Below are 12,641 nucleotides of genomic sequence, written 5' to 3'. Positions count from 1 at the left end.
ACCCCATGGGTATCTATCCTGGCCCCCCATCTGTATCTATCCTGGCCCCCATGTGTATCCATCCTAGCCCCCCATCTGTATCTATCCTGGCCCCCATGTGTATCCATCCTAGCCCCCCATGTGTACCCATCCTGGCCCCCCATGTGTATCCATCCTGCCCCCCGATGTGCATCCATCCAGGCCCCCCATGTGTATCTCCTGGCCCCCCATGTGTATCTATCCTGGCCCCCCATGTGTATCTATCCTGCCCCACCATGTGTATCTATCCTGCCCCACCATGTGCATCTATCCTGTCCCCCATGTGTATCCATCCTGGTCCCCCATGTGTATCCATCCTGGTCCCCATGTGTATCCATCCTGGTCCCCCATGTGTATCCATCCTGCCCCCCCGATGTGTATCCATCCACGCCCCCCATGTGTATCTATCCTGCCCCACATGTGTGTCCATCCTGGCCCCCCATGTGTATCCATCCTGGCCCCCCATGTGTATCCATCCAGGCCCCCCCATGTGTATCCATCCAGGCCCCCATGTGTATCCATCCAGGCCCCTTGTCCTGACTTCATGCACACACACACAGAGAGGTGAAAAAAAAAGATTCCTCTTACGTGCCTGCGCTCCCGGCGGCTTTCTCCTCCTCCTCTGCAGGTCCGGCTGCCGACATAGCAGAGGCCGTCGGTGAATGTGTGCGCCTGTCGCATTCGGCGCATGACACTGACATCATATGCCGGTGACAACGAGCGCACACTCTTCAGTATGGACCAGGACGTGCACCGCGGCAGTTCAGGTGATGACCGCTGCGTGCACGCATCCCTGCACATACCATACTCTGCTTGCGCTTTTAAAGGGCCCGACCCCCTAAAATCTGCAGACTTTTTTTCCATCTCCTCTCCTTCACACAGCAAAGGGCCCACTGGGGATTTCCTTGTCACCCCGCCAGGCCAGTCCGACCCTGGTTGTAGGCATGTTCTTTAAATGAACTGATCCAAGCCCTAAAAAATAAACAGTGAAATTCCATGTTGTAAGGTAGCAAAACAGGACACATGCCAAGGAGGGGTGACTAGCAAGCCATTGTGTGTATATGTGTGTGTAAAATGTAATGTCCAGTTGTGTGAAAAAGTGTAAACCCCCTTCCTAATTTCCTGTTCTTTTGAATGTTTGTCACACTTAAATGTTTCAGATCACCATACAGATTTCAACATAAGACGAAGATAACATAAGTAATCAAAAAATTCAGTCTTTAATTGAAGGTCTTTATTATTATTAAGGGAAAAAGAAATCCAAACCTACAGGGTCCTATGTGAAAAAGTGATTGCCTGACCCCCTTTAAAACATAAATTAATTGTGGTTTATCACATCTTTAGAAAGCTTAGTTAACATTCCCTAGCCACACTCAGCCTTGATTACTGCCACACCTGGTCTCAATCAAGAAATCACTTAAATAGAATCTGCCTGACAAAGTGAAGTAGACCAAAAAAGAATCTCAAAAGCTAGAAATAATGCCGCAATCCAAAGAAATTCTGGAACAAATGAGAAACAAAGTAATTTAAATCTATCACTCTGGAAAATGTTATAAAACTAATTATAAAGCTTTTGGGACTCCAGTGAACCACAATGAAAGCCATTATCCACAAATGCGAAATCATTGAACAATGGTGAACTTTCCCAGGAGTGACTGGCTGACCAAAATTGCTCCAAGACCACAGAGACAACCCATCCAAGAGGTCATAAAAGACCCCACAACAACATCCAAAGACCTGCAGGCCTCAATTGCCTCAGTTAAGGTCAGTGTTCATAACTGCACCATAAGATAAAGAGACTGGGCAAAAATGACCTTCATGGTAGAGTTCCAAGACAAAAACTACTGCTGAGCAATAAGAACATAAAGGCTCATCTAAGTTTTGCTAGAAAACATTTTGATGACCTACGACTTTTGGGAGAATACTCTGTGGACTGACAAGACAAAGTTGAACTTTTTAGAAGGTATATGTATGTCCCATTACATCTGGCGTAGAAGTAACACAGCACATTTTAGAAAAGGAACATCATACCAACAGTAAAATATGGTGGTAGTGTAATTGTTACGGCGGCGGAACAAGCTTAAAAAAAATATAAATAAGCGTGCTCGCCGCCCGGGGTCCACCGTGCGGCAGATGGAAAGACCGCTGCTAACAGAGGCAGAGCACTACGGCGGTAGTGTGCACTGGGTATAACTGCACCCAATATGCACTGAGGCAAGCTCTGTTCACACAAAGAGCTGCACGCACAGAGTATACAATAACGCTGAGTCTGTTCTATGTCACAGACTGACAGCAACACAGATACGGTATTTAAGGTCACAGGAGTAGCCTTAAACCGCAGGACTACTCCGTCTAGACCTACCGTAACAAAAGATGCAGAACGTCGCAACTGCAAACGTCCGACAGACTGCAACCGCAGCGCGGTGTGCACGGAGCCACAGAGGAGACACCGCAAACTCGCTGGCGCGATGCAGGACGCTAGCTGCTGGAAAAGTATAGCTGGAGCGCGCTGACGCTAGCGCTGCTACTGGCGGCTGCCCAATCACTCACACAATCGTAATATCAGAGGAAAGGGGTTTCATAATAAGTCAGTCACCGGTCCAAGCATCCATCACCATACATACAGCAGCAGTATGAAAATACTAGCGCATGGCATAGCGGCCATGCGCACTTTTTATAGCGTACGGGACCTGCCGGGAATCTCCAGAGCCCTGAGCATAACCAATCAAATCAGGAGCAGGACCTGAGCACCTGACTCCTGAACTCCAATGAGAGCTAGTCCCGTGAGCATGCTCAGAAGCTGGGACAAAGGACTTAGCCTCTGGAGACAAATGTGTGAATCTGGATTCCCGCATAGGCATTATAGAACCCAGATTCCTAACAGTAATAGTCTCTTTTGCTGCTTCAGGACCTGGAAGACTTGCTGTGGATAATTAAACCATGAATTCTGCTGTCTACCAAAAAATGCTGAAGGGGAATGTCTGGCTATCTGTTTGTAACCTCAAGCTGAAGCGTACTTGGGTTATGCAGCAGGACAATGAACCAAAACACACCAGCAAGTCCACCTCTGAATGGCTTAAGAAAAATGAAATTAAGACTTTGGAGTGGCCAAGGCAAAGTACTGACTTTAATTCGATTGAGATGATGTGGCATGACCTTATAAAGGTGGTTCATGCTTGGAAACTCTCCAATATTGCTGAATTACAACAATTCTGCAGAGATGAGTGGGCCAAAATTCCTCCAGAGCGTTGTAAAAGACTCATTGCCAGTTATCGCAAACGCTTGATTACAGTTGTTGCTGCTCAGGGTGGCCCAACTAGTTATTAGATTTAGGAGGCAATCACTTTTTCACATATGGCCCTTTAAGATTGGATTTATTTTTTCCTTAATAATAAAGACCTTCATTTAAAAACTGCATTTTGTGTTTACTTGTGTTATCTTTGTCTAAGGCCGGGGGCACACGGTCAGTAATTGGCAGCGCTTTGGCAGCAGCACATGTCCTTTGTGTCCAAAGCGCTGCTGACTTTTGAATGCAGGTGTTCATTGAACCGTGCGGAATCACCGCGTCCAATACATTGTATGGGTGAAATTTATCTTGCGGAGACTTGCGTCTCTGCAAGATAAATAGACATGCTGCGGTCTGGAAAGATGCAATGCATGTCTGTCTCCGCAAGTAATCCGCAGGCGTCGGTGCACGCATAGTAGGCATGAGCTTTCTTGAAATCCCATCTAATATGCTGTAACATCTGAACGCTGCGGGTTGGACGCTGAGGATGTGCGCAGCATCCAACCCGCAGCGTTTACTGACCGTGGGCACGTACCCTTATATTTACATTTGTTTGGTGATCTGAAACATTTAAAGGGAGCTTGTCAGCAGGATTGTACACATTAACCTACACAGAGTGTCAGGTCGGTGCCTTTATACTGATTAAAATGATACCTTGGGTGATGAAATCCACCTTGTTGTTCTTGTTTAATCTTTATTTTAAGTTTTGAGTTATTGATATGCTCGTGCTCCAGGGCGGCCTGTGGGGGTCTTCATGTGGTGCTCTGATTAGGTATTCATAATAAAGACTACTGACAGGTCACTGATTCCTTACTGACCTGCCCCCTAGTTTACATACTGAATATTATACGTACACTACACTCCCTGACAGAAGTTATGTCGCTTATCCATGTTATGTAAATAAAAGCTTATAATCTGATGTTAAATTCATCCATTGGTTGTATAAATTATTCTTTTGAAAGCTGAAACCCTCCGAAATGTGGTTTAGGTTAAGAAAATAAATTGCCATCAATGTAGAAATATTGATCATGTAATGGACACAGAATGGTCAGATTTTGGCAAGACAAAAGTTTTGTCGGCCACAGAAAGTAATGTGATATTCAAACAAATAATTAACTTAAAATACAAATATGTGTTGCATAACATTGGTGAATGAAGGTGTGGTGCTATTAAAGTCATATTTAATATATTGTGTGACTTCCATGAGCTTGAAGGACTGCATCCATGCGGTTCAACAATGATTCATACAATTTATTAATGAAGTCATCAGGATAGCAAAGAATGCAGTCTTACATGCCTCCCAGAGTTCTAGATTCTTTGGTTTTGTCTTCCAAGCTTCCTCTTTCATCCTACCCCAAACATGCTCAATGATGTTCATGTCTGGTGACTGGGCTGGCCAGTCCTTGAGCACCTTGATCTTTTCTGCCTGGAGGAACTTTGTTGTAGAGATGGATGTATGAGATGGAGCACCATCCTGCTGCAGAATTTGACCCCTTTTATGATTTGGAATATAAGAGGTAGTTAATACTTCTTGATATTTTAGGCTATTGATATTGTCTTCCACCTTGCAAATGTTTTGCACACCCCCATACTGAATGTAACCCCAGACCATGATCTTTCCACCACCAAATTTAACTGTTTTCTGGGTGTATTTTGGATCCATACGGGCTAAAGTAGGTCTCCTGCAGTTTTTTCAGCGGCATTGGTGCAATTCTACTGAAGATTCATCAGTCAGAGAAATCCACCTTCTGCCATTTTTCCAGCGTCCATCTGTTTAGCAGGCTGTGGAACTTTGCAAATGCCACACGTTTTTTTATTTGACTTTCGTTTAGTGCTGGCTTCTGGGCACTGATTCGACCATGGAGGCCATTTCGAGACAGAATCCTACAAACTGTTCTAGTTGACACAGGGACTTGAGGTGACCAGGCCTGTTGGAGCTCTGCTGCAGTGGAAGAGGGGCTTGTTTTGGATTTCTTAACCAACAAACGTTCCTCCTGAGCAGTTGTCTTGTGGGGACTGCCGGACCTGGGCTTGTCAAACACATCTCCAGTCTCTTCGATTCTTTTTTTAATACTTTCTACTTGACGCTGAGACACATTAAAAGGTGCTAGCCACCTCTGTAGTGGATCTGGTCTTCAGCCTCTTGATAATCCAGGCTTTGGTTGCAGGGTGGATTTTTGGCATGTTGTCAGAGCTCAAGTTGCAGCTCAAGTGAAGGTCTGGAGTACTGGGTTTCTTTTTATACACACCCACTATTTAACCAATCATTTACTGAGCACAGGTGAGGATGTAAACTAGGATTGGGTGCATTATATGACCAGGCGACAAAACTTGACAAAAATCTGACCATTCTGTGTCCAATAAATGATCAATATTTCTGCATTGATGACAATTTATTTTCTTAACCTAAGCCACATTTCGGAGGGTTTCAGCTTTCAAAAGAATAATTTATACAACCAATGGATGAATTTAACATCAGGTTATAAGCTTTTATTTACATAACATGGATAAGCGACAAAACTTCTGTCAGGGAGTGTAGATGGTGGCCCAATTTTATCGCATCGGATATTCTAGAGTCTCTGTTACAATAAAAAAAAAGTTATATACTCACCTTCCGACTGCCCCCGATCTCCACTCCACGCTCCACGTGCCCGGCATCTTCCGGTCCCAGTAATGCTTTGTGCGAAACACCGCTGATGACGTTGCACTCTCGCGAGAGTGACGTCATCTCTGGCCCTTCGCGCAAAGCATTACTGGGACCGGAAGGTGCCGGGCGCGTGGAGCAGAGATCGGGGGCGTCGGAAGGTGAGTATATAACTATTTTTTATTTTAGTTCTATTTTTTTACATATTCTCACCTTCCGACGGCCCCCAATCTCCACTCCACGCGCCCAGCATCTTCCGGTCCCAGTAATGCTGTGTGCGAAACACCGCTAATGACGTCGTGCTCTCCTGTTTCGCGCAAAGCATTACTGGGATCGGAAGGTGCCGGGCACGTGGTGAGAGGAGGGAAAGAGTCCGGGGGCCTTCGGAAGGTGAGTATATCACTATTTTTTATTTTAATTCTATTTTTTACAGGTTTATGCTACCCAGGGCCTGGAGGAGAGTCTCCTCTCCTCTGGACCCTGGGTACCATCCGCACATTGAGCGCTGCTCCCGACTGCGCCTGTCGCTGATTGGTCGGCCGTGACCAATCAGCGACAGGAGCAGCTTACCGTTACAAACATCTGCGCCTGTCGCTGATTGGTCGCGGCCTGCGATCAGCGACGTGGGATTTCGGTTACAGACAGACAGACAGAAAGAATAAGACGATTATATACAGTAGTAGATACTGGGGAAAAAAACCCTTCTGCCGGCAGGTGCCAGCCGTAGCTCCTTCGCTGAAGCATAATCACAAGTTTACTGTGTTAATAATAAATGTGGTTGAGGTTATACTGATATTTAAAAAATAAATATATATATATACATATATATATATATATATATATATATATCCATTTGAAAATGATCCGTTAGCTTCTATTGTGCTGGCGCCAGTTGGGCCATTTTGATAGAGAAAAAAAAAGTCCTCTAAGAACGCGCCGCTGGCGCCTGCACAATACCGGCTATTGGCGATCGCCATTAGCTGCTATTGCGCTGGCGCCTGCGGTGCCATCTTGGAGGAGGATTTTTTTTTTCTCCACCAAGATGGTGCTGCCTGCACAATAGCAGCTATTGGATCACCTCTATATACACTGATAGCTGCTACTGCACAGGAGCACCATTTTCAAATTATTATTTTTTTTAAATCAGGATAATCTCAACTACATTTATTATAAACACAGTACATATGCCCTTTATGCTGCAGCGAAGGTGTCATAGCTGGCGCCTGCCTGCAGAAGGTTTTTTTTTCAGTATGTACATATAATATTCATAATGTAAACAAGGGGGCAGGTTAGTGAGGGTTCAGCCATACACAGGAATACCTAATCAGAGCTCCACATGAAGTCCCCCCCCAGGCCGCCACGAAACACGAGCATATCATTAACTCAAAACTGAAAATAAAGATTAAACAACAACCACAAGACTGATTTCATCATCCAGGTAGCATTGTAATTAGTATAAATGCACCGACCTGACACTACTACCACTATCACACTTGGAATCAGTTTTTTACATTAACAAACTGCTGATTGGTTAAAAAATATTAGATTTTATCCTAGACTTATAACATGAATGCGTATGGAACTATAGCCTGACTATATGTTCATCAATTATCTATGTAAATGTGCAACATTATTATTTTAAGTCTTCTTCCCAACATTAACTGTTCTCACCTATCCAACATGGGAGCCTCTGGGTGACGTATGCCTTTACAGTGGCATGTGACGGAAATGTTCATTGGAGGGATATATCAGGAAATCCACCCAGTGTATACCTCCGAGATACACTACAATTGCAGTGTGAATAGATCCCAGTTACGTGGTCATTTTATAGCATTTTTTTCTCAAAATTGTCCGTGGTTTATTGACCACATACACCGTCCCGGTACAATGCAGTCTTTGCTATTTGCAGGTCCATTGGAGATCGCATTGGGGAAGCAAAAGCAAGTGGGAATCTTGGGAACACGCTGAAAATACTTGGTCAGTATGATGAAGCCATTGCTTGCTGTCAGAGGCATCTGGACATTTCTCTGGAGCAGGCAGACAAGGTACAAAGTAGTGTATTTTTGGCTTACGCTTATTGAGGATTTATATTCCCTAATTTTGGTATTGATCCAAGTCTCTGTTCACATCAACGTTCTGGCTTCTAGTTATATTGGATGCTGGAACACCTTACTAGTTTATAGATTAGACTTAAGGCCTCTATATACAGTAAACCAGAATTTTGGCGTAATTGGCCAATCATCTAATGTGTATGAGGACATCCCGACTCTCCCTTGACAGGTGGATCCTGCCTGTTTACCATAATTTTAATAGCCAATCCTTCTCTCTAGCGGGGAAATAAGTCATTGCCAGAGGAGTGTTGGATTGGCAAACTGATAGAGAACATAGTAGCACTAAGTTCCTATGTATGGAGGAGTTGGGAGATAGCTGTCAGACAAACAATCTATCTATTGTGTATGGCTGGCCTTAGAGTCAACCAATTAATGGCACTTTTCCCCATGACTGCAGGTGGGTGAAGCTCGGGCGCTGTACAATGCTGGAAATGTTTACCATGCAAAAGGAAAGCAGTTGTCATGGAACATGCCTCAAATCCCAGGAGATCTGTCGGAGGAAGTCAAAGAAACCCTGCTGAACGCCACCAACTATTATGAGTGAGTATTGAACCATCCGATTGTCCCATTGTGCCCATAAATGACAATCTACACTCCTGAACATTGAAACTGCAGCACTAAGTAGGAAAAGTCATGGAGTTATGGAAATGGCAGGATGGATAGACAGGCTACTGATCTGTGAATGGTGAAAAAATGGAAAACATTTTTTGAAAACATCTCGATTTATTCAATCTGGAGCATGAGCACCACGTGCAGAAATCCCTGCACTTATAGCCGTGGCTACTATCACTGAGGCTAATAATGGTTGTCTGAGGAAGATTCTGCCACTGAATGCACTTGGGCAAATCATCAAGATCCGCTGATGGCATCTCCTGTGTAATCACCGACCAATGACATTCCAGATGTGTTCCAAAGGCAATGCCATAAAGAGGCCTTCACAAGGGAACATCAAAGTATCCCAGGAGCTATTTATCAACAAGACTTGTCCAAGACACATGTTGTTTGTGTTACTTTGAGCAGCCTGTGTGACCTAAACGTGCTCCCATGGCCTGCAGCATCTTTGGACTCTTTTCCCATCGACCACATCTGGAACATAATTTGTTTTCAGTTGCACAGGGTGCTGGCAGCAGGAGGATCCTGATGATTTGAAGATTAAGAAGAATATGATAGGGCATGTTGAAACACAGCTTCTGACCTCTATCAAGAAACTCCTTATACACATTAGACCAAATTCAGATGTCCATATATCATAGTCCAAGCACGGATCACAACTTCAGGAATGGTCGTGGGCCTAACTCAACATCATCGTGGATGCCTATGAGTCTATTGAGATTGGTTAAGGAGATCCACAGTCAGTACTGAAAACGCAGTCTGTAGTTGGCCATGTATGAATTCTGGCTTAGATATTAGCTTAAAGATGCCAGAGAAACCATGACATTTTGATAACCGCCGACCTTCTTATCTTCTAGGAGAAATTTAGCCCTGGTAAAAGAGCTGGGAGACAGGGCTGCTCAGGGCCGAGCTTACGGAAATCTTGGTAACACACACTACCTCTTAGGCAACTTTAATGAGGCCATTGCTTTTCATAAAGAGGTAAGGCAAATTATATTAGTTTTTGCTTGACACCTAAATACTGTATATACTCGTGTATAAGCTGACCCGATTATAAGCCGAGGCACCTAATTTTGCCACGGAAAACTGGAAAAACTTATTGACTCGAGTATGTCAGGTACATTGGCTTAATCTTGTCCTTTTCCTCAGCGATTATCCATTGCTAAGGAGTTTGGCGATAAAGCCGCTGAGCGAAGAGCCTACAGCAACCTGGGCAATGCTCACATATTCCTCGGCAAGTTCGATGCTTCGGCAGAGTATTACAAGTGAGTGCCATAAGGCTCTTCATTGTCTTTTATTTTAGTCTAGATTTGTTTGAGGCTCAGAATCTTGTAACATAATTTTTTTTTACACAGCACAATACAACCCACTGTGTGCGTTTCTAAAGGCCCCCATATATATTAGATGAAAGTCAGTTGAACGTAATGATTTTGGTGCAACTAGTTGACCTTCTGATGTGTATGGGGGCCTCCCAGCTTTTTCCTCACAGATGATGTCGGGTAAGAGAAGTATCGAACTTCAATAGTAAATCCTATTGTTTTCTGGAAAGAAATGCTGCCTCCGGAGGAGTCTGCAGAAGGTTTTACCTCTCTCTGGTGAGAATGTATTGATGCTGTTCAACCTGGGAGAGGTAGCTGTAGGCTGAATGTTCATTCGGCAGACAACTATCTCATGTCTGTGGCTAACTAAACTGGACCCCTCAATATCCGCCATATACATGACATCACCCGCAGATCTACAGGATCCATTTAGAACCGATATTTTTTTAATCAGTGTCATAGGAAATTCCCACTTTCTTGGGTATTCATGACATATTGCTAGTGTAAGCCATACGTGTCCAATCTTTGGGGGTCCCGACTTTTCGCTAAAACTGAGTGTTAGGTGAACTAATAAAGCAATGTGTCATTTCAGGTCCTGCTCTCCTTTTTTTTTTTTGACAGGTCTCGTGGACTAAACTGGCACAACCTGTTTAGTGCCGCTGTCACTTTATCCTAGACATCTATCAAATATTTATTGAAGCTTAAAAATCATGACCTATTGCTAGGGTTATGCCATCTCTTTGTTGTCACTGGGACACTATTGGTCCTGAGCACGAAGGGGCCGATGTGTAATCTGCACAGAGACCACCCGGCCATGCAGTGAACAGCACTGCGTCCCGGACCTTCTCAGGACTGGTGAAGCTCCCGAAGGGTGGACATATCCCTGGATGGGATTACCACTTTTATGTTTTTTTCCTTTACTTTTACTATTCTTTCCCCCATTCAGCATTTTCCAACCATACCATCAATTGGTTAATGCTATACAGATCCACTCCTCATTTATCTGTTTTTCAGATCTTGGTCCAGTCTTCAGTCCTTCTTCCCATTGCCCTTATTTTACATCAGGGCCGCATGTGCCGGCCTCATTCCTCCTAGGTCTGCCTGATATAGCATTTCTCAGCTGCACTGTCGCCTCTGCACAGCTGCATTATTTTCTAGTTCATTTCTGCCGACTGATCTGTAATTAGATTGATTTAACTCTGATGTCGATGTGCATTACGCAGTCCTGGAGATTGCTCTGCAGTTGGGGCTGATGAGCGCCATGGATTTGCACACTGGTTACTGCACAGATATTTGGAATATACACACCACATTTATGTTTGGCAAGAGACCACCACACCTGTAGTACAGAAATATACAGTGTATAAACCACATTAATAGCGGTTTTTGGAAAACCACAATTGAACAGTCACCTGTAAAAAAAAAAAAAAAAAAGCAGATTACAGAATGTTTCCATATTGAAATCATTAAGGAAAAATACCACACATGTTCTCAATATGCTAAGGAAAGGTCATGCTGCGGTTTGGGGAGAGAAATGAAAAAAGCTAATACCTCCTATCCATTTAAAATGCCTTTCTCTACTACTTAAAGATAGATTTAGGCCATCTGATGTGTATGGGGGCCTCCTCAATCTCCCCAGACTGTTGGTGTAAACGTGGAGAGAACTATCCGTCCATTAAAATTTCAAAGCCAGACGTTCTTGTCTTCAGAGGAGAAAAGCCACTGTTGGAGGTGTCTAGCTGCGTTTTTTTCCTCTGAGTTGAGCCAAGCGCTCATGTATGGGAGAGACGAGAGAGATGGCAGCCTGTCAAATTATTGTTTGGATCAAAGCTATATCTTCTATTGCCAGTCTGACACTGATCTGCAAGAGAGTAGGTAATAGAAATGCAAAGATTGTGCTTGCCATGGGGTCTTCTGCACCTGGGTGGTAAGAACCTGTGTAACATTATTCTCCTTACGAAATATGGCTGTATGCATATTTAATGTCCCAGAGGACCACTGCATGGCCTATAAGTCTTCTTACACTGGCATTTCAGGCATGTCACTCTCCACAAAGAAAGATGTTCCCCCTCAGACTCTAGTCAGAGGCCTCTGATTCAAAGAAATCAGATCTCGTGCTTTGCACTGATAGGGGCAACATCTGAAAACACGTGTCTGCAAATTACGATTCTGGTTTGATTTTTATCCTAAATTATGTAGCAAAGCTTGTTAAAGGGTCGAGACTGACTTTTAGGCCACGTTCACATGTTCAGTGTTTGGTCAGTATTTTACATCAGTATTAGTAAGCCAAAACCAGGAGTGGGTGATAATACAGAAGTGGTGACGTGTTTCTATTATAGTGAAGAGTAAATCTACCTTTCCACCGACTGCGGCATGCGTCAGGGCCCCATTCTCGAAATAGATGCAGGTCCCATTGACCTGTCCCGTGGATATGTCACAAATGTACAAGATAGGAACGCACTCCGTGGAGCATCCTGTTAAGTAAACTATAGCCCCTATATTATCTGATTTGAGCCTAAGTCTGCTGACGTGCCCCACAGGGGTTTCTTAACATCAGAGGGATGTTTGGGACAGATACTGATGTGTTTTTGGTTGGACAGATCCATCTAATTGAATAAACTCATATCTTATGTATCACAAAATATAAATGT

The 12,641-nt window shown here is 43.9% G+C and overlaps 1 protein-coding gene across 2 annotated transcripts in view; it reads left to right on the top strand.

Moving 5' to 3' along the window:
* GPSM1 (G protein signaling modulator 1) overlaps window positions 1–12,641 on the top strand; it is a 317,946-nt gene that overhangs the window by 136,816 nt on the left and 168,489 nt on the right. For both annotated transcript variants that reach the window (XM_073541041.1, XM_073541040.1), the window contains exons 3-6: window positions 7,858–7,993; window positions 8,457–8,599; window positions 9,529–9,652; window positions 9,821–9,936. In XM_073541041.1, coding sequence (XP_073397142.1) covers window positions 7,858–7,993; window positions 8,457–8,599; window positions 9,529–9,652; window positions 9,821–9,936 — 519 coding nt within the window. The remainder of the gene's footprint in view (window positions 1–7,857; window positions 7,994–8,456; window positions 8,600–9,528; window positions 9,653–9,820; window positions 9,937–12,641) is intronic.

The sequence above is a fragment of the Dendrobates tinctorius genome, unplaced genomic scaffold (genome assembly GCF_039654945.1).
Source record: "Dendrobates tinctorius isolate UK_male_01 unplaced genomic scaffold, ASM3965494v1 ptg000120l, whole genome shotgun sequence".
Taxonomy (NCBI): domain Eukaryota; kingdom Metazoa; phylum Chordata; class Amphibia; order Anura; family Dendrobatidae; genus Dendrobates; species Dendrobates tinctorius.
The sequence above is the reverse complement of the archived record's forward strand: the minus strand, read 5'-3'. Positions and strand labels throughout refer to the sequence as shown.